This window comes from Crotalus tigris, unplaced genomic scaffold (genome assembly GCF_016545835.1).
Source record: "Crotalus tigris isolate CLP2741 ecotype Arizona unplaced genomic scaffold, ASM1654583v1 scf7180000024508.2633422, whole genome shotgun sequence".
NCBI classification, from domain to species: domain Eukaryota; kingdom Metazoa; phylum Chordata; class Lepidosauria; order Squamata; family Viperidae; genus Crotalus; species Crotalus tigris.
In genome coordinates this window covers 390073-413175 of record NW_024100680.1, presented here as the reverse complement: position 1 = coordinate 413175, position 23103 = coordinate 390073, and the positions used below count along the sequence as shown (strand labels likewise).

The 23103-nt window shown below is 37.9% G+C and overlaps 1 protein-coding gene across 3 annotated transcripts in view; it reads right to left on the bottom strand.

Annotated features, from left to right (window-relative positions):
- Window positions 1-23103, bottom strand: part of IGSF3 (immunoglobulin superfamily member 3) — a 130690-nt gene that overhangs the window by 23706 nt on the left and 83881 nt on the right. For 2 of the 3 annotated variants that reach the window (XM_039333766.1, XM_039333767.1), the window contains exons 5-7: window positions 18642-19031; window positions 15108-15509; window positions 10428-10832 (exon numbers count right to left, since the gene is read on the bottom strand). In XM_039333766.1, coding sequence (XP_039189700.1) covers window positions 10428-10832; window positions 15108-15509; window positions 18642-19031 — 1197 coding nt within the window. The remainder of the gene's footprint in view (window positions 1-10427; window positions 10833-15107; window positions 15510-18641; window positions 19032-23103) is intronic. The other variant, XM_039333768.1, reaches the window with a different exon arrangement.

Below are 23103 nucleotides of genomic sequence, written 5' to 3'. Positions count from 1 at the left end.
TTGTAACTTTGAACATTCATTAAATGGTCTATCATACCTCAAGGATTACCTGTACTTAATTTATTTCATACACAAAAGTAATAATCCTTTATATTCAATTAAAATCTTTACCTAGAGTAACTGTAAACTAAATACTACTACCTGTTTCACATCACTATTTAGGAATTTTGAAACATTGTTTTTCATAACAAGCCAACTTTTTGTCATGAACTATTCATTTCAAGTCCCCTTCCATGGGGTTTACACCTAGACTTTGATGCTGCCATTTCAAAATGGTGAACTTATTCTTCTTTAACTATTATCTTATATATTTGCATGTATAATTCAGATCAATGTCTTGTAATATAATCTGCTTGCATTTCACTTGACAGTTTGAGAGTCTAATATTCTTCTGTAGAATTCTTTGCCACAAAGTAAAATTCATGTTTCCTTCAATGATAGCAAGTTGTCCAAATTCTGACCGCAAAGCATTCACAAACTATGTTTCTGTCACCTACCTGTTAGACACCGCAATGAGTTTTATATTGAGAAATGCACTGTTTTGGCATCAAAAAACCCCATGCAGCCTGAAAACTTGTATTTTTGACTCATCTTTCCATAGAACATTTCTCCAGAAGTTCACAGAACATTCTGTCCACAGAACATATCTCTAAGAACTGAAGCCAAGAAAGCAGAACTCAAAGTGAGAAGCAGGATGTTAGCAATGGGGGCAGATTTTAGAAGACAGTACAACAGATATACTAGGAAGTGATATTTAGAACTTTAGATAATTCTAAACCAACACAAAGTGCATGGGAAATAAACAGAAGAAGAGATTCTCCCTCAGGAGGACAAATACGAAAGAAACATGGTGGGATTCTACTCATGATTGGCACATAGAATTGGAAGATTACAATTTATTGAAAAGGAACTGTGATGGCCCCATTGGGAAGCTAGTTTGGAAGAGAAAGATGAGCTGCAACCAGAACCATCAGATGGGTAGTTAAGCATGAGCCAGCCATCCACATTAGCAGAAGCAGGGGAGGATCAGCTGCCAATAGGCTGCTGAATGGTCAGCTGCCTATACTAGCAGAAGCAGGGGAGGATCAATGTGTCAATGAGCGGCAACAGATCACCTCTAAATGAGGAATAGCTATTACCTGTGCCTGATTCATGGGTGCGAAGAGCAGAGCGTAGAGAAATACAGAGGAGGTTGGCAAGGCTACTTGTAAAGAAGCAGCCACCCCCCCCCCCTCCTAGTGAGAAACACTGGGCTTGGGTGGATTCAACCAGGTGCAGGGGAAAGTTTGTTTATCAGAAATATAAGGCACAAGTCTAGAGGGAGATGTGGTTTGGCAACTGTATAGTATATGTGAAAATAATCTGAGATTCTGTATTAAGCATGAGCCAATGAGTGGTGCAGGCTGCTAAAAGGGCAAATGCTATCTTGGATTAGCATAGAGTCCAGATCACAGGAAGTAATGGAACTGCTTCTATATGGAGGGAAGTGTGTAGTGGGGTGCCACAGGGCTCTGTTCTGGGCCCAGTACTCTTCAACATCTTCATCAACGATTTGGATGAAGGAATAGATGGGGAACTCATCAAATCTGCAGATGACACCAAGCTGGCAGGAATAGCCAACACTCCAGAAGACAGGCTTAAGATACAGAAGGATCTGGACAGACTTGAACACTGGGCACTAACTAACAAAATAAAATTCAATGGTGAAAAAAGCAAGGTTCTACATTTAGGCAAGAAAAACCAAATGCACAAGTACAGCATAGGTGGCACCTTGCTCAATAGTAGTAACTGTGAGAGGGACCTCGGAGTCCTAGTAGACAATCACCTAAATATGAGCCAGCAGTGTGCTGCAGCTGCCAAAAATGCCAACACAGTGCTAGGCTGCATTAACAGAGGGATAGAATCAAGATCACGTGAAGTATTAATACCACTCTTCAATGCCTTGGTAAGGCCACACTTGGAATACTGCATCCAGTTTTGGTCACACGATGTAAAAAAGATGTTGAGACTCTAGAAAGAGTACAGAGAAGAGCAACAAAGATGATTAGGGGACTGGAGGCTAAAACATATAAGGAACGGTTGCGAGAATTGGGTATGTCTAGTTTAACGAAGAGAAGGACAAGGGGGGACATGATAGCAGTATTCCAATATCTCAGGGTCTGCCATAAAGAAGAGGGAATTAAGCTATTTTCCAAAGCACCTGAAGGCAGGACAAGAAGCAATGGGTGGAAACTAATCAAGGAGAGAAGCAACCTAGAACTACGGAGAAACTTCCTGACAGTGAGAACAATTAATCAGTGGAACAACCTGCCTCCAGAAGCAGTAAATGCTCCAACAATGGAAGTTTTTAAGAAGAGACTGGACAGCCATTTGTCCAAAATGGTGTAGGGTTTCCTGCCTGAGCAGGGGGTTGGACTAGATGACCTCCAAGGTCCCTTCCAACTTTACTACTATTACTATTATTATTACTAATTGTTCTATTCGCTACTGCTCAGTCCCCATTTGGAGTACTGTGTCCAATTCTGGGCACCACATTTTTAAACGGAGAGAGGCAAATTTGAGCCCAGAGGATGGCTAACAGACAGTGAAAGTTCAAAAAATCAAGCCCTATAAGGAATGATTAAAGGATGTGGGTATGATTAGCCTACAGAAAATATCACTGGGGAAGATATGATAACATTCTTCAAATATCTGAAGGGTAGTTGGAGAACAATATCTTCTCAATTTCTTCAGAGAATGACTTAGATCTACAAGGAAGGCTCAGGAGATATTTTGTGATTGTATAAGCTGTCAGTCAGAGAAAAAGATATGACAGAAGTTCTCCGTGGTGAGAGATGTTCAAATGGAAGCTGAATGGCCCATCTGCTAGAGAAACTGTACTGTAATGGATCCTGCAATGAACAAGGGGTTGGATTAGATAAGGGGACAAAAGGAGAACTCATCAAATTTGCAGACAACACTAAGTTAAAGGGAATAGCTTTGGACAATAAACTCAACACTCAGAATGATTTTGACAAGACTTGAATACTGGGCTTTATACAACAAAATGTAATTCAGTGATGAGGAAAGTAAGATCCTATACTTAGATAAGAAAAACCATATGCACAAGTACAGAGTAGATAGAACAGTAGTAACTGTGAGAAAGACCTAGATGTCCTTGGGGGGGGGGGCGCTACTTAAGTATGAGCCAAGCAGTGTACTGCAGCTGCCAAAAAGTCAATGCAGTCCTAGACTGCATCAATAGAGGGATAGTATCAAGATCATGAGAAGTGATAGTACCACTTTATACTGCACTACTGAGGCCACGCTTGGAATATTGATCATCAAAATACAAAAGAGTTTGAGGATATATGATAGAATACTGATCAAATGAATCACATATCAAAGGAAAAAGGCTTTTTAATTCATTAATATACTAGTAATGTCTAATCGTTTCATCAAACCCTTATATTCTCCAAGAAGTTAAAGGCGATGCTGCATTAGCAGCCCAGTAATAAAACTTTAATCTTAAGAAACTGAATAGAAATCTATATTATATAATATAATATACATATATACTGTACAGTATATTATTTTAAATATAATATAATTATACATAATATTTATATATATATAGATTCCTACATACATGACCATTACATAATTGCCTTTCAGGGTTAGCAACATTACATAGAGTGCAAAATGAATAAAAAAATAAGAAACCAGAGAAGTTAAATATATGAGATAAGAAAATGAAAATCAAACATAGCTAGCTAAAAGCAGATTACATTAATGCACCATTCACTTTATCTTTATGTCTCTATACATTTCTTTCCTTATAAACTGTTTTTACTTCCACCCACTATTTCTATTTCCTACTTTATAAATCTTATGTTTAAATGTCTCATCTCATTTTCAGGCCCTCATCAGCTCCACATAATCATAACTTTTTCGGATATCCTTTCTGTCAACTTCTCATATATTTGTTTTGCAGTTAATCCTCATTCATTTTTACATAACTAAATCATTTCAACATGTTTTTTCATACTTAATCAGAACTTTTTATTCTATTTTTATTCATTCAATATCCATTCATTCTTGACCCTATCTTTTCTTGTTTTACTACAAACATTTCTTAAAGAACCCATTCCTATTACACTAACCTGTATATTTTTTCCTGACATAACCAATTCTCACTTTTATGTGACAGAATGATTGAATACATGGACATTTTTGGGTCTTTCAACATACTTTCTTTTCTTTACTATAAATTACTGAGCACCTTTTATAAGTATTTGCATGTTTCAATTTTTGTCACCACCACCCCTCATTAGTAAACATTTTATCAATTTACACAAAATAATTTCCTTGCTATAGTTTATACATTCACATTGTTAATTTGCAACTACTTCTCCTTCCCAATACTTTGGTTTTCATACATTATTCAATTATTTTGGTCTATGACATTCCTCGTTGCACCATGCAATCTACATAACGTTCACCGCAAATCATTAGACAACATAATATTATCTGCATACAAAAACACATATCTATTTATTTTCCCAACCAGCACACTTTTAATGTCAAACATTATAATACATGTTTTTCTTTCTTTCTGCCAAAACATATTTTCTTTTCAACCTTAATTATAATATTCCAGTTTATCTATATTGAGATGTTAAAAAATAAAATTTAAATTCTTGATCTCACATTTTCCTGTCACAAAAATAAAATGTTTTTACTTACTCTACAATTTTGTTTCAAAATATTCCAGAATAGATTTGCTTTTTGAGTTACGCTTCCCACAGAACTGGCAGAATCAAGAAAAACTCTCCTGAGAGGATTTTGCTATGTATGCATGAACTGACCTGGAGAAAAGGAGCAATCTATATTTTACAAATGCAGACAGAATGATATACTCAGAAGGGTTTACACATCTTTCTAGATGTAGTTCATTATCCAGAAGAATAATTCTATTCTGTATAAAGTAGATGACCTGCTTCTTCCTTCTCCAAGAACAAATATAATAGACTAACAGAGAAGGTACCTCACCTCTCCCTTTCAAACCTTTGTTTTTATAGTTTGTTTTAATTTTGCAATTTTAAAACATTTTATATTTATAACCATTATTATATGTTGTTTTATTCTGATGTAAACAGCTCAGAGTTGCCTGAATTGCTGGACGGGCAGCAAATAAGTTTGATAAATAAATATGAAGTTGTTTCAAGTCTGACTATTCTAATTAATCATTTTTTTATTGATCATTTGGTTTACATTTTTTTAGTTCTACTGAGTACATTTATACCATTTTAACTTGCAGCAAGAAGTATTATAACCTGACTGGATTGTGATTTAAGAACACTAGGGCAATGACTCCCACACAGATAAATGTCTGACCTACAAACATTAGAAACTAATTACTCCAAAAATTGAGCTACCTGGGAAAATAAAACTATCTTCTGAGTCAAAAGTTCTAGGTAAACCACCAAAGAGCTGCTGATCTTATCTAATGTACAGCATCTAACTGTTTTGCTCTTTATTTCAGCTTTAATCAATTTGCCTGTTCATTGGCCCATGGCTTTCAATGCCACCTTTATAGATTGAGCAGTCTTTCCATTAGCTATAATCCACATCCTGATGTAGAAACTGAATTTAGTGATTAATTAAGTACCGCTCTTGGCTGTTTTTCAATTATGTCTGGTTTCCTTATAGATACAGTACCTCATTTTTCTCCACGTATCCAAAACTGGAAAGCTTTTATATGTCTTCCAGCAGGAACTACTACAATTGGATGAGTTAGTGTGTATATATGGATGTTTACATTTGGAAAGCAAAAGGGCTTCATGACATTTCTGTTCAATGAATTCCAGGAATATTTAAATATTTATCAAATACAAGTACTTGTCAACTTATAATAATGGGTGGGAACATTATTAATTCTGGAATGAATGATGGGAGATACTTTACTTATCCTGTTACAGTTCTCTGTTCAGATGTATCAAAACATTAGTTAATGGAATACTTAAAAGTTAGTTTTCTAAATTACAAATCTAGAAATAGATTTTATTCTTACATTTAATTCACTAATGCTAGTTTAGCTTGGGATCTGAGAAACTAGTAGCTGATTATTATATTGTGTTACCGATGCACACATTGCCATCTCTGGCCTTTCCTCTTCATTATAATGGGCAGCATTTATATTTTTAGGTCACTGAGCACACTACTTTATTTCCACCAAAGCTGATTTAATTTAAATAGCTGTCTGTAAATTAGAAAGGAAGCCACAAGACTATTTCTCCTAATTAATGTTCTCATGGGGGGGGGGGAAGTCTTTTTGGAGGCACTAACGTAAACCACTTGTGGGGCCAGATCTGAAAATGTAGCAAGCAGTGTGAGATTTTGGGAACAGGTTTCTCAAGGTTTCTCTGCTACTTGTATTCTATCTTTTGCTTTAAATCAATCAAATAGTAATAAAGCACATTAAATTTATAAACCAATTGCAGTTTAATCTAGTGTGCTTCTTTCAAAGTTAGTTAATTCAGCTATTGCTTAAGTATCAGATATTTTAGAAGTATAAGACAGAAGAGATTTCTTGATCAAATAGATTATTAATATTTAGCAGACATATTTTATACTACACAAACTATGTTGTGGGTTTCTACTCATAATCTGAAGGGGCTTATAGGTTTTCTTATAAAGGATAGGAACATCTACAGGAGCAAAATCAACATCATTCAAGTAAAAAAACAAGGGCCACAAAAGTTCAAAATGGAAACATTTCTTATTTGCCAATGTAATACTTTTTTCAGCACTTAATGCAGATCATGTTTGAAAATGTAACTGCACTAATATACCTCAAGCCTGTAGCAATCTGATATATGCAGAAAGTCAGTAAAGTTCTTTGTTAGAGGTCATGCATAAATATTTCTACTCAGTAGTCTGCAATACAGCCATCTGTCATGTGACAGTAGGACCAGGAGTAAGTTTGCTGTCTTTGTTTGAGGCCCTCAGACATATTTACTTCAGCTTGTGTCATGGATCTCAAAATATATTTCAAGAGAGTGAGGTAATCAACAGAACTAATAAATATGGAAAGTGCCATCCTACAATTTCTTCCAAAAATGTTTTGCATGTCTTAATATGACTTCTATTACAAATTCATCATCCTATCTGAATAACTTCAGATTTATTTTTTTTTTAAGAATGAAGCTGGGGAAGTTTAGACTACTTTATTAACACAGTTGGCTTCCTGGAAAGCAAGAAGATTTAATTTCCTTTGCTTTCAGTAAATGATGTCAGACATTTTGGATCCCTTTATCAAGAGAAATGGTGATCTCATTTAAATGCAAAGTTGAATTGCTATTGAATGTTACTAACATTATTTTTTCTGTACAGCATTACTTTCAGGGGATCAAAAACTTTCACTTACAGTATGTGTAACTGTAGTTTATCATTTTAATCGAACAGAGAAAATACAGTTAGTAGAGGTTGGATTAGAAAATCTCCAAGATCCCTTTTATATTTTGTTATTTTGTATTCTGTATTCAGAAAAAAAGGTTATGGAGTATCATATTAAGTTTGCTCATGTTTTTACACCATATTTTTTTTTCTTATATTATATTTAAGAAGTCATTTCACTGGATTTAGACACTACAAAAAAATAGGAAATACTTCCAATTTTGCGTTTGTGGCCACACCTGAGGTAAGAGGGAAGAACATTAGCCAAAGACTTTTGCATTGCTAATATTACATTCAACAAGGTGGTTTTCCTTCTGATTTCAATTCTGTAGAGACTATTCCTCATATCCCATTATAGCAGGATCTATTAATATGGTAGATCAGCAAAACATTCTGATTGCCATCTATTTAACAATAGCAAGAACTGAGTCCAATCCTTTTATCTTCTGTAACTTGAATTGCTGAAAAAGGCACCTTGGTAGGCATGAGGGAGCTTTCATGAGAAAGTACTATGAATTTAGCTGAAACACTGAACACAAATTATTGGTCTTAACACTCTTAAAATATCTATTTGTTAATTACAACTCAGCATATATTGTTTTGGACTCCTTGGTGCTTTACTGAGCTTAGTGGTTTTCCAAAAAATGTTTTGTTAACCGATTATGTATCCTCTTTAGTGCTAGAAGGATTTTCTCTCTATTTATATACAGTTGTTTGCTCTGGCAAGGTTTTCTTCATCATCTGCACTATCACTATCATTACTTTTTTCACTATCCTCAAAGGCCTGTCATATCAATCTATAGTCAGCAGACTTTGGGATTCTGTTTTCACTAGCATAACCAGTGGTGGGATTCAGCTGGTTCATACCACTTCGGCAGAACCAGTAGCTAATTTTTTGTTGTTCAGGGTCAGAATGGACTTCCGGAAGCGCCATACACGCAGAGACCCAGTTGTTCACATATTTGAATCCCACCACTGAGCACAACCCTTTATAACATAGCTCAGTCATCATAGCATGTAACAGGACTCAGGACTCTGGAGATTGAAACTGACTAGATATAAGTTCTACCCTACATTATTTATAGTCCTGTACAAAATACAGCACTTGCCTCTTTGAATTTAAGAACTGTTTGCCAATTACATCTACAACTAGCAATGAAAACTGTGCTAAGCTAAAGAGACAAATGTCTATGCTGTTTTAGAAGTGTTAACATCAAGCTCCATTTACAAAATTATACAGTGATTTTAACATCCAACCCTTCTTAGATTCTCCAAGGAGACTGAAAATGGTGTATAAATAGAAGGTAACAGCATCATGAGATTACATACTGAAGAAATACTGAAGTAAAGCATTTGTTTTTGCAACTAAATGACAAAAAGTATATGTACCAGACACACATATCAGTCTGAGACCCAGAAATGAGATTACTATAGCAGATATAATATACTAAAACATTATCCAATTTAAATTAGATGGAATGAGCTAGATAAATAGAATTACTGATTGATGTTGGAATTTAGCCAACATTTTATGCTTGAAGAAATCTTTGAATGACATACTTGTGCATCTTTGTTGAGCATAATAACTACAATTTTGCTCTATAATCTTGTTTACATTTTTGTAAACATACAGATACTTTCTATAATTCCAAACACTAATTTCAGTCTGAATTATTCCCCATGCAAGGATTTTTTTTTGCTGATTTATATTTTTATATAGGGACCATTCAAATGTGATCTTGCATTTTCTTTTTTAAAATAAAGTTCTATAAGGAAGCTATATAGCAATGCTTTTCTATGACTATGGTCTCAGTATGTTTTGTGACGTTTTGAGATTTTTTAAAGAAGATAATTTTTTAATCATTATGCAATGCCCCTTAACTGCAAAAATAAGATGCATGAAATACATGTATTCACAAGTGCAAGTATATATGTATGTAGAAGTAGTATTTGGGTAACAATTGCAATTGGGACCAAGATTGCTGCTGATAAACAACACGAGCATAAAGTGCAATTGCACATAATGACAGCAATCCTGATTGCTGTTATAATCCAACGCTGCATAAGTCATTAAATGGGAAGAGACGGGCGTCTCAGGCAAGAAGTGGGTGTGTGCAAGCAGGCACTATGGAGTGCAGGTGGGCTGGCAGAAGCCATGTGTGGATTAGAGAAGGCCTGGGAGAGCCATTGGGGGCTGAGGGTGGACAGGAGAGATACTACCGAATACAAGATCCCGGACTTCATGCAAGAAAAGATAGCAAAGGTGATTTGCAACCTTCTTTGCCAGTTTCCCTACTGTGTTTGCTTCTAGGAAGCTGGCAGGGAAGGTCACCAATACCAATCAATCACATGATCACAGCTCAATGCTGTAAATGCAAGACAGCCACCTGAACACCTGATTATAATCATGTGACTGCAGGCGTTTGCAACAATCAGAACTTTGAGGACAGGTCATAAGTTATTTTTTTCAGCCTTTGAACTAACTTTGAATAGTCATTGAACAAATGGATATAAGCCAACACCATCTGTACTCAATAATTTATCTTCAGCTTTACACTGAGGGGATGTTTTTCTTCAAAAAAAAAACCTGGTCTGAGATATACACTACAGCAAAAGTTGATAAACAGCTGTGAACTAAAAACATAGCTTCAATTCTTTTGAATGCTTTACCTTTAGTTTAATAGAACTTTCTCTGCTAATTCTAGCGTGCTCTGGAACCCTACTTCCTCATAAAGGAGAAAGTGACTAATTCCCTTTAATGGTATCTTCATGGAATTTGAAACAGATTTCTCTTAGATCTCTGAAAGTATATACACTCTTGAGAACACATGAATTTAAGCCAATACCAAGAAATTTAAAAATTTCCACCTTCCATTGATCCACAGGAAAAAACATTTAGAAGCACAAACCTTAAAAATGATGAGTAATTTCAGCCTCTACAATAGCAAGCTTTCATCCTTAAATCCTTCCAATACTGCCAACATACTTACTAGGTCGTAAGACCCTGATCTCCAACAGGTTGGAGGTTCTATCTGCCAATCGGGTCCAGCTGCTATTGTAGTTCTTGCGCCACAGCTCGGCCACACACTGGTATTTGCCTGCTTCCGTGTCACTGGCCCTGCTGATGCTCAGGCGTACATTGTTGCTGGACTCTGCTTTTTCAATGGCTGTTCGGGTTCGGAATCCAACATATCTATCGCCCCATTGAACTCCTCCATCACGAGTAAAAGTGACCAAATCATGAAATTCAGTGCTGCCAGCTGGTTGAAAACGCCAAGTCACCGAAACTGGCACCCAGGAAGGATAGTGTGGCTTGATAATGCATTGTAAGTCAAATGATTCATTATAGGTCACTCCAGGTGTGCGGGAGATGGCTGTAACTGCAAAACCAGCATCTGCCAAAAAATACAATAAAAAACACCATTTAAAACATTAATGAAGTTGATTTAATCTATACATGTTAAGAAACAACTAATTGTCTAACTATAATTCACAGAAAACTGCTGTAACATATTAGTTACAGTTAACATTTAAAAACTCCAATAGGAAAAGTTGATTTCTAGTATTACAGAAAGTAATCTCATTCCTGAAATTTAAATGGAGAAAAATTGGGCTGGTAGTATTTCAAATGATCTGTAATGAAGCACAACATATTTTGTTTCCAAGTACACTGAAGTTTACATTAAAAATGAAACTTAGTTTTGTTACTTGTAAAACTGTACAGTACTTCTAGATGTGTTGCTTGCACCAAAAAGCGTACCTCAGATGTTGGTATTTGTTGTTTTTAAATCTACATTATTCTCTAATATGCAACTCATGGCTATAGATACTATGACATCTTTTAACACAACTCTTGAGTATACTGAATATATATTGAGTATATAGGGCTTGATGAAGTGGTGTAATAAAAGCAGCCTGGTTTTAAATGTAGAAAAAACAAAAATAATCATTGTCAATTTCAGAAAAGGCAGACACAGCCATATACCTCTGTGTATTAACAATTCAACTGTGGACACGGTTAGTAGTATCAAGCTTTTGGATGTGCAACTGGTTGCTCAACAGTGAGGCACTGGTGAAGCAGGCAGAACAGCACTTGGATTTTCTGCATCCTATGAGAAGAGCACATCTTCCTTCCCGTATCCTTACCACTTTCTACAGAGGGATGACTGAAAGCCTCCTGTCGTATTGTATTACTGTGTGGTTTGGAGGTATTACTGTTTTGGTCAGGAAAGCTGTGCAGAGAGTGGTGAGGATGGCAAAAAAGATTATTGGGAATTCACTTCCTTTTATCCCGAACATAGCATATAAGTAATGCTTGACCAGGATCTGCAATATTGTTTGGGACACTATCCATCCTCTCCGTGACCGGTTTTCTTTGTTACCTTCTGGGAAGAGGCTTTGCAGTATCAGAAGCAGAATAACTAGATTATGTAATAGCTTTATAACTTACAGTGTCAATCTTGTTAACTTTCAAGACTCTTTGGTAACCCCTCTGTTTGTACTAACTTTGTACTGAAACACTTTTTGAAACATCTGATTTTACATTTTTTGTGCTTGCTTGCTTTATACTAGGAAGTAAATAGTACAGATAGTCCTCCCCTACCAACCACAAATGGGGGTGGCAACTTTGTTGCTATGAACAATATCAAGTGACTGCACCAAACCTAGGCCAGTTCCATTGCAGTAGTTAAGCAAATTACCATGTGTCATTAAGCATGATCTCCACATGACCATAACTTGCAATTTCTTAACAGCTCCCCCATTGACTTTGTTGGAAGCTGGTTGTGAAGGCTGAAGATGGTGGCTCTTGACAGTTGTAAACTTAATTTTTTGGTGCTGTTATAACTTTGAATGCTCAGCAGAAGCAGAGCTAGATACCAAATGAGCATAAACTTTTGCTTCTCTCCCAGCTATGGATTTAATTTTTCTGGAAAACTCTGTGGCACGTAAATAATTTCCCTATGCCTCTCTAGGAATCGAAGCATCACTTCACTAGAAATTCCTTAACGCTATGTTGTATTGTCTTTCTCTTCTCCAGCTATCTTGGATTCTGAGCTTTACAAGATTAACATTATTTAATTTTTTATCTTCTGCCTTAACTTTTTCCTCACTGGGTAACGTAATATATTCTCAATGGCTAGTCAATCTTGCTAGCTGTAAATTATGTAATTTATTGATAAAATAACATAGTATAGACTTGATAATTCCCATACATAGGAGAAAGCTCATATTTTGGAATGATGCTGAATTTGGAGATAACTTTTTGGAATTAGAATTGATAAAATAAATTAATAAATTTTAACCAACTCAGATAGGTTGAGCATACCATTTTGGTAGCTGAATGTAAAGAAAACTTATGTAACCTTTTGCTGAAGATGGAAGATGAGGATGCAAAATGTGGTCTGATACTTAGTATTAAAAACAGACAAAACCAACCCAATGCATAGTAGTGAGGTAATAGTAGAAATAATAACAGCTTTTTTTCCTGTCTCAACAATGCATAAGAATCATGATTTTATATTAGTAAAATAAATAAAACTTGCTTTTTGAGACAAAGGTTACACAGATATAAACAAAACAAAATTTGTACAGAACACTACCAAGTTACACGATATTAAGGTCACAGTCTTCTAAGACACAACAAATGTTGTGAAAGTCAGGACTATCAGAAAATCTGGATAAAGAAAAATTATTTCCTTTAAATTGGTTCAGGAGAAAATTGTTGGAAATATAGCCTGGCAGTAATTATTGAACAGCAAGAAAAAACATTCAATATTAAATAAGGCAAAGGCAGAAACCAGACTAGAAGCACCAATAATGAAGCATAAGCGTAAGTTTTTTGGCCATAGAATGTAGAAGCAAATCTTTGAAAAAGACCCCAATGGTTGAAAAAGATATAAGGCAATAGAAAAAAAAAGACTGGCAGAAATGCTACATATTGATAATAAAAATGATGACAGAAAAAATGGTTAATGTCATGAGCTTACCTGAAGTCAAAGAAAAGGTTACTGATAGACAATTCTGTTGCCCATCAAGTTATGAAGATTTATAAATATTTGAACAACTGAACTAATTTTGGATAACACAGTAAGACTGGAGTCATTCCAAAACAATACAAGCACTTACAAGGAAACAGGATAAAAAAAGAGGGGAGGTGACTTAAAACTCTTACAATCCCTGTGAGGTTGTGCAAATGCCAGATAGTCCAGCTTCTCAGTTTTTCTATGCCTGTCTAGGAATCAAAAGTTAAGTATAGCATTAGAGATTAAGGTCAAGGAAAACCAGCTTATGGAACAAGGATTCTGCATCAGTATCTTCTATTAATTCTCACTTGTCTCTATCATCTGTCCTACCATTATAAAAGAAACGTGGGTTGGGAGTTACGCTCTTTCACACCTGCGAGTAAGCATGATCTAGAAATGTAAAATCCTCTAAGAATATTCAGACAAAAAATCTAACTTAGATTTTTACAAGAAAATATCACTCAAATAATTTATAAGACATTACTTTCCTATAAATACTTAATCACCAACACATGGTAAGGACAATTCTACTAGGACTTAAGAAAACTCATGACCAATAAACTTGGCCCTATCTGCCACAGAAAATAAGATGGTTAAACATTGAAAAAGTACCAGAACAAATAGACTATTATCTATTTTTAAGACAAACTTCCATCTCTTTCCCCAAGTATACTAGCAAGCAATTGTGACATATGTGCTTAAAAGAACCATGAGTTATTGTAACATTTTTTGCTTTAGAACTTGTTATCTGAAATAACTATTTTAAGCATTTAAGAGTAATGTATATATAGTTTGGAGCATACAAAAATGAAGGTTTACTGGGTTATTTTCCCCTGAAGATTAAAACAGATGATGCAAAAATGATAACACTGAGTTTTATGTTAACTGCCTGTGTATGTCCTAAACAAAACCATATAGTTACTAAATGATTTGGGGACAAATAGTTATAGTTTTAACAATAAAATGAAAGATCATTATATATGTTGCCTTAAACTCCTTAGCGGGAAGGGAGGATTTAAATGCAGTGATAAAAAATAGAGTTGAATAATCTTTTCAGTCCATTCTTGATTGTTAAGGGGCATGCCTGGAGGTTCTTAGCCATTCTAGGTAGATCAGATCCAAGAAATCAATTCCACAGGAAAGCTAAAACTGCTTGTATTGAGACTGGCTACAATAACAGAATCTTGCCAAGTCCAATTATGTTGTATTTCCTCTGCCTACTAACAGTTCAGTAAATTAGGGAAGTGCTGCTAAGCTACTTCCAAATCTTATTTGACTGTTGCAGATTTAAAATATGCTTTTTTCCCTTTTGATTGGCACCAACTTCTATATCTCTACCAAAGTCATGTTTCTTACTTTCTTTACTCTACAATCCACAAAAGTAGAAAGTGCCAGAATGAAAACTAAATTTGATTTCACTGAACTGATATTAAGTCAAAGCAATTATTAGATAGTTAATATTAGTTTTCATATATGCAATCAATTTCCCTTTTAAATTTCCCTTTTAAAACACTGGAAGTCACAACGTAACAGCATATTTGTAACAACTCCAAGGCTGCACACAAAGTTTTGGGGGAATGTTGATTAGATACATCTGACTTAAGCTGATGACTGTTATGTAATAACTGGTGGCACTGTTATACTTACCTAGTGCAGTGATAGCTACTGTTGAGCCATTATGCCGCTCTCCAATCATCTGCCATTCCCCATCCAGCCTACGTGTCCATTCTGTAATACGACACTCATATTGGCCCTCATCTGCCTTGATGCTGTTAAAGATCTCAAGCGTGAAGGATCCAGGCCGTATCTGCTCCATTTGGATCCCCCCATAGCTACTGCGCTCGACATAAGAGGGACCAGGACGAAGGGTTCCATCCCGGTCAAGTTGTATAATGTCACTGCGACGGTTCTGCTTATCCACAAGTTGCCAAGTGACAGATAATCGGTTTTGGGGTCTAAACCCAGTGCGAACAGTGCAACCAAATCTCAGACTCTCCCCTTCTAGAACGTTTGTGGCATTGTTGGATACTTCTATTGAAATATTGGTTTCTGCAGTAAAGGAGAACATATGTGATTACAATCAGGACTATGTGGGAATAACCCATACATGCATATTTCTTCATACAGAAATATAACATGTGACCCAACAATAAGACGATATATTTGGAAAATTATTTCAAAACTGAGCTAATTGAAAAAAATCACTTTAATGCTGGAAACAGCTTTTGAATTTTAAACTGCGTATCCTTGTATTATCCCCCAGTAGAGGGATTTATTTTATTCTTATTATTAAGTAAAATAATTGTATAATATCTGTCCTGCATCTCTTATTTCCCTTTTCAACTACTTAAGATAAGAAGAATCCATCTTATGAACATCCTTACTACCTGAGAGCTAAGAATGGCAAATGCACAAACTTGTTTAAACCAGTCAGCACAACTCCTGCTTTTCCACATTTCACTGGGTTTTAAAATGTTCAAGTTACAATAGAAAAGATATTTCTTCAGTTTTCAAACTCCAGATTTATTTGCCCTTCAGGAATCCTATTATTTCCACTGCAAACATAGACCTCAAAAGTGAGCTAAAGTGGAGTAAGTGAAAAGAAGAATGAAGCTAAGGGAAGTGTTCAGTTCTGTTTACCAATGAGAGACAATTTTATCAACTGTTTTAGGGAAGGATATGTAATAAAACAAAATAATAAAAGCTGGTTATTGTTTTTCACTGCTGTGTAAATCTATTCTCTTTTAAGAGGAATAATACAGAAAGAACAGGGTAGACTAGAAATTAGTGTCTATTGCTTCTGTGGTATTTCTTCAATTAAAAGACAAACCATTTTCTAAAATTGTTCTAAAATCATGTCTGTCCTGTATAAGTTATCAGATATAATTTCCATTCATATAACATCCAGATTCATATTACAGTAATAATTGTAAGCATTATTTACAGTACTGAATAAATTTATGAATATATTGATACTAAGTACTAAATCTATTTAAACCCGATACTATATTGCTATAGAGAGATAGATAGATAGAGATAGAGATAGATAGATAGATAGATAGATAGATAGAGAGAGAGAGAGAGAGAGAGAGAGAGAGAGATAGACAGACAGACAGGCAGACAGGCAGACAGACAGTGTCTGTGTATGACCAACTTACAAATACCATTGTTAATTAAAGAAATACATTACTGATATAAATGTTTTATCTTCAAAGCACTTTAGTAGGATAAAATGGTCCAAGTAAATTTAAAATATGTGGGACACAGCATTTACTTGAAACTAGTTTTTTTGAAAGTAAAGTTTTCAGAAAAGTACACATTATGCCTTCAAATTCAGAAAAGATCAAACTTAGATTTATTTACTAATTTTCTTGTATAATCAGGGAAAGAAGCCAAAGCATCAGAAAAAGGAGAGGGAGAGTCTGCTTTGGATCTAAACAAAAATATGATGCTTGTGACTTAGGGACAAAAGAATTCTAAGTCAAGGTTCCAAAGAGAATCTTTCTTCTATACATATTTCAAAAATTAAATTCTGGAGACATGTGAAAGGAACAGAAGATGGAGTTCAATAATTAATCAGTGCCAACCTAATATCCTTAAGAATACAATAACCTTACTATATTATACCAAAAGCTCATCAAGTCCAACATAAACTAAGACAGGGATCACACAGATGCATTCAGGAACTTATACAAGTTCAGATGGCTCTTTTCCATTATTATACAAGTCTGAGATAATTCTGATTTGCTTCCAAAAAGTTTGTTTGGAAGAGCACCATAAGTCTTCTACTCTTTCAAAAACAATATAGAATGCAGGAACAAAAATACTCTTTGTATGTACTAAATGGATATGCTACAGTCTGAAATATTTTTCTGAAGCATGGATTACTCTGCAAATAAATTTATAATTTGATGGTACAAAGCACTATTACACAGGTAATCCTCAGTTAACAGCCATTATTAGGACCAGCAACTCCATTGCTAACAATGGGATTATAAAGCAAAAACAAAATGTGACTGCACTGACCTATGACAGCAGTTGTGACAATTCCAATTGTGGTTGTTAAGCGATCCCTGCAAGAGGGATCTTGGAGTCCTGGTGGACATTCGTTTAAATATGAGCCAGCAGTGTGCTGCAGCTGCCAAAAAAATCAACACAGTACTAGGCTGCATTAACAGAGGGATGGAATCAATATCATGTGAAGTGTTAGTACCACTTTCTAATGCCTTGGTAAGACCATACTTGGAATATTGCATCCAGTTTTGGTTGCCACAATATAAAAAAGATGTTGAGTCTAGAAAGAATGCAGAAAAGAGCAAGAAAGATGATTAGGGGACTGGAAGCTAAAGTATATGAAGAATGATTGCAGGAATTGGGTATGTCTAGTTTAAAGGTCATAGGGTTGAAAAGGACTTGGGGTGACATGATAGCACAAAGAAGAGGGGTTCAACTTATTCTCCAAAGCACCGAAGGCAGGATAAGAAGCAACGGATGGAAACCAATCAAAGAGCAAAGCAACCTAGAACTAAGGAGAAATTTCCTGACAGTTAGAACAATTAATCAGTGGAACAACTTGCCTCCAAATGTTGTGGGTGTTCCAACACTTGAGATTATTAAGAAGGTATTGGACAACTGTTTGTATGAAATGTTATAAGCTCTCCTGCTTGAGCAGGAGGTTGGACTAGAAGACCTCCAAGGTTCCTTCCAATTCTGTTATTCATGAATGGACATTGAATGTCATATCACATGACTATGATTTGCTAATTCTCGCCAATTTCCTCATTAACTTTGCTTGTTGGCAGTGAAAGTCACAAATGGCTATCTTGTAACCACAGGATGCTATGACATAATTTTACACCAGGTGCTAAGTATCCAAATTTAAAAACTATCCATACGTCTCCTCATTCACAGCCATGGGTAACTTTGAATGGTTGCTGAATGAGTGGTTGCTAAGCGATGTCTACTTGATTTATGAATTTATTTGCTATAAAATGCTTGGAGCTTTGTAGGCAAAGTGGCATATATATTTTCTCAGTTAAAATGAATCTCGGTTCCTTTGCAGATTGTACTCAACATAAGCTAAGAAATCAGCCCATTAGCTGCTTGTGTCATAATCATCATAAACCTACTCAGGTCCCAGAACCCATACAATCAATAGGAGCAAAAAGGATTTCTGCTTACTAAGAGGCAGCACTGTAATAGGTGTGTTCTTTGGCCGTTTGCTTTCTCCATCAATAAATTCACCAGTTGTCGTCTTCAATCGCTCTGTCACTCGACAATTGTATTTGCCGCTGTCTTCCAATCGGAGTCGATAGATTTTTAGGATATAGATGCTGTCACTTTCTTTGGCCACTTTCAGTTGTCCCAAGGCTTCTCTCTGGGCAAATTCATTGTTAAGAACTGGCACAGCATTAGCAGCAAAAGTAGCAATGAGAGAACTATTGAAGGCCCAAGAGATGGAGAAATACCTCTTTGCAACATTTTGTACTTCCAAAATGCATCTGAACTCCACAGGTTCCCCCACTATGTATGTCCGCTTCTCTGTTTCTAGTCGAACGTTGATATCCATATCTAGAAGAAATAGAACAAACAATACATACACATAACACACATACAAACCAATGAAACTGTATCACAGCCTAAACAAATATGAAAGAGCTAACAAACTTAGATTAATAATATTAAGAAATTATTATTTGAGGATGGTTTTAAACATACTATACATATTAACAATTCTGCCTCTTCCTGGATTTTAACTTCATTTCCAAAAGCTATGTTTTTGTTTTCTCTTTCATCTTTATTATCCATAGAAAAGCACTGTATGTATGTATGTATGTATGTAGGTAGGTAGGTAGATCTTTGGTTATTCGGGTTTTCTCCCGCGTAAAATTGGAAGTATCTTGGCGACTTTTCGATGAAGTCCCATTTGTCATCTTCAGGCTGGTGTTTTCAGCTTCGTGCTCCTAGAAGCACAAAGCCGAAAACACCAGCCTGAAGATGACGAATGGGACTTCGTTGAAATGTCGCCAAGACACTTCTAATTTTACGCGGGAGAAATCCCGAATAACCAAAGACCTACATACAAACATCTGTGAAAACCTCAGAAAATATATATATATATATATATATATATATATATATATATATATATATATATATATATATATATATATATATGTATGTAGGTCTGTGGTTGTTCGGGTTTTCTCCCGCGTAAAATTGGAAGTGTCTTGGCGACGTTTCGACGAAGTCCCATTCGTCATCTTCAGGCTGGTGTTTTCAGCTTCGTGCTTCGAGCAGCAATGTGACATGTGTCGCCAAGACACTTCCAATTTTACGCGGGAGAAAACCCGAACAACCAAAGACCTACAAACAAACACCCGCGAAAACCTCAGAAAACATATATATATATATATATATATATGTGTGTGTGTGTGTGTGTGTGTGTGTGTGTGTGTGTGTTACAGTTAGATACTAATTTTTTTGCAAAATAATCTGCTAGCTACTTACATACTAACAGATTGAAGGACTATACCAATTTATATTGTATCAATTCAAGAATTGAATTGTATAATACCTGTGTTTTCCCCAAAATAACCCCAGTTCTTGTATTTATTTTTGTCCAAAAGACCCTTTAGGGCTTATTTTCAGGGGTGCTTTATTTTGCAGGCAAAGGCAGAGGTGAGAAAGAAGGGGGCAGGGACATCGTGGGTGGGGTGGCAGACGGCAGGCCCGCTGGAGGACCAGGTTGGAAGGCGGGACTGAGCATAGGAGCTACAGAGTTTTGCATGGTATAAATGAGGTAGAAGATACTGTTACCACACCAAAACCATTTAGTCCGAGGTGAGCAGTGAATGTGGTTTCAGCTTTTACACTATCCCTTGACTAGAAAGGTGGAAATAGGTAAATGAGGAGGTGGTAGTTGAAGGAAGGGGGGGGTAGGTTTGCATGCCGGGAAGGCCGGGAGAGAACTGAATCGCTGAGGCTTTGAGCCAGAATTGGAAAGAAGCGCGGGGAGCTTGGGCTGTGCTGAAAAGGGGTGTTGGTCTTACCTGAACGCCTTTTCTCAGTACGGAGATGGATAATCCACGGATGGGTTTTCTCTGTCTGCCTGCTCTTGAGACCAAGTAGCCAAAGCTTGACACGCCCCCACTTCCTGTGGAGTCCATTCTTAACGAGGGCGAATTGGCTGATGATTGACGAGGTATTGGCTCTCAGCTCCCTACTAGCGGCCTGCTGGCCTTGGGGTGGGTGTGGATTATCCATCTCCGTACTGAGAAAAGGCGTTCAGGTAAGACCAACGCCCCTTCTCCAGTACAGGAGATGGATAATCCACGGATGGGACGTACCAAAGCCTCACTGTCCCAAGGGGTGGGAAACAGATAAGGCCGGTAGATTGATCTCTGAGACAACTTGCTGGAGGACCCTCCTACCAAAGGAGGCGTCCGCCGATGCAAAGCGGTCTATCTTGTAGTGTCGTATAAACGGGGAAGGCGAGGACCATGTTGCGGCCCTGCAAACTTCCTCGATTGACGCCTGGGTAACCCATGCCGCCGAAGTTGCAGCGCTTCGGGTGTAATGGGCTGTGAGATGACTTGGGGGCGGCAGGGATGATACATTGTAAGCTTCTGCGATACAGCTTCAGATCCACCTTCCAATGGTGCCCGCGGAAACTTTCCGTCCCAAGGTGCCCGCTTGGAAGGACACAAATAGGGCCTCCGATTTGCGGAAGGGTTCTGTACGCTTTATATAACGCCGCAAGGCTCTGCGGACGTCCAATGTATGCCACTGCCGCTCCCGGTCATGTGTTGGATTTGGACAGAAGTTTGGGAGAATTACTTCCTGTGTCCTGTGAAAGAGTGAATTCACCTTCGGTATGAAGGCAGGATCTAACCTAAGGACCACCCTGTCCTTGTGGAAAATGCATAGGTCGTTTCTGACTGACAGTGCGGCCAGTTCCGAAATTCGTCTGGCCGATGTGATGGCAATCAGGAACGCCACCTTTAGCGACAGGTGTCGCAAGGAAACGGTCGCCAATGGTTCAAATGGTGACCGAGTGAGTGCGTGAAGGACTCGCGGTAGTTCCCAGGACGGGTACCTGTGAATTACTGGAGGTCTGGTGTTATAGGCGCCCTTGATAAAGGCGCGGATCCTGGGGTGGTGAGCTAAGGGAACCGAATCCGTGCAGGTGAGGAGGGTGGACAAGGCCGCCACTTGCCTGCGGATGGTCGCGGGGGCGAGGCCTCTGTCTAGTCCCTCCAAGAGGTAATCTACTATCTGAGGGATGTAGAGTTTGTGTAAGTCAAACTGCCGTTCCCTGCACCAAAGGCAAAAATTTTTCCAAGTGGAGTCATAAATGCAGTTTGTTGCCGGACGGCGTGAAGCTTGAATTATGGTAATGGCCCCGGGAGAGAATAGTTCCTGTGCCATTATCTGGCGCTCAAGTGCCAGGCGGTCAGTTGTAACCATTGGGGTTCCGGGTGACTGATGGTTCCCTGGTGTAGGGACACTTGATGAGGGGGACTGTTCCATGGGGGCGACTGAGACAGGTTCATCAGGTCGGCGAACCACGGTCTCTGTGGCCAATATGGTGCTACTAGGATCACTTCTGCCCGCTCCTGAATCAGCTTTCGGATGACCGCCGGTATGAGTGGTAGTGGGGGAAAGGCATAAAGCAGACCCTGAGGCCACTGAGTTCTCAGAGCGTCCGTCCCCTCTGTTCGCGGGTTGAAGTAACGAGAGTAAAATCTGGGGAGCTGGGCATTGTCTGATGATGCGAACAGATCGAGGATCGGGTACCCGAACTTGCGGGAGATGTCTAGGAACAAGTTTGGGTGTAGCCCCCACTCCAAAGGGTCCACTGTGGTGCGGCTTAGGAAGTCCGCTTGCTGGTTGTTGACCCCCGATATGTGTTCCGCTTTTAGTGACTTCAGATTGGGCTCTACCCAGCTGAATAGGAGTCGTGACTCTGTCATCAGGGTTTTTGATCTGGTCCCCCCCTGCCGATTGATGTGCGCCTTGGCTGCTACGTTGTCTGTTAGGACTAGAACGTGGTGGCCTCTGATTCTGTCTTTGAATTGTTGCAAGGCTAGGTGGATAGCCCTGAGTTCTAGCCAGTTGATGTTGTTTCTCAGATCCGTGGCGGACCAACGTCCCTGTACAAACTGGGAGTCCAGATGGGCTCCCCAACCATACAGACTGGCGTCTGTAGTGATGGTAACTCTGACTGGTTCCTTGAAGGGTGACCCCTTGGTCACGGCCCGAGAGCACCACCAGCGTAGCGCCCTGCGGATTTGTGCCGTGACCCTGACTAGGTGGTTGGATGCGCTGGTGTTCTGCCGTTGGTACGGGAGCAGAAACCACTGTAGTTCCCGTAGGTGGAGCCTGGCCCAGGGTACAATGGCTATGGCCGATACCATCTTGCCCAATAATTGGGAAAGTGTTAGTATCGGAACTGAACGTTGCCTGTGAACCCAGCGAGCCAGTTCCCTGATGCCGGCCACCCGGTCTTGGGAGAGATAGACCATACAGTTGGTTGTGTCTATCATGGCCCCCAGATGCAGCAGCCTGGACGAGGGAACTGTCTGGCTCTTCTGAAAGTTTACTGAGAATCCGTGTAATTGGAGGACGCGAATGACGGTCC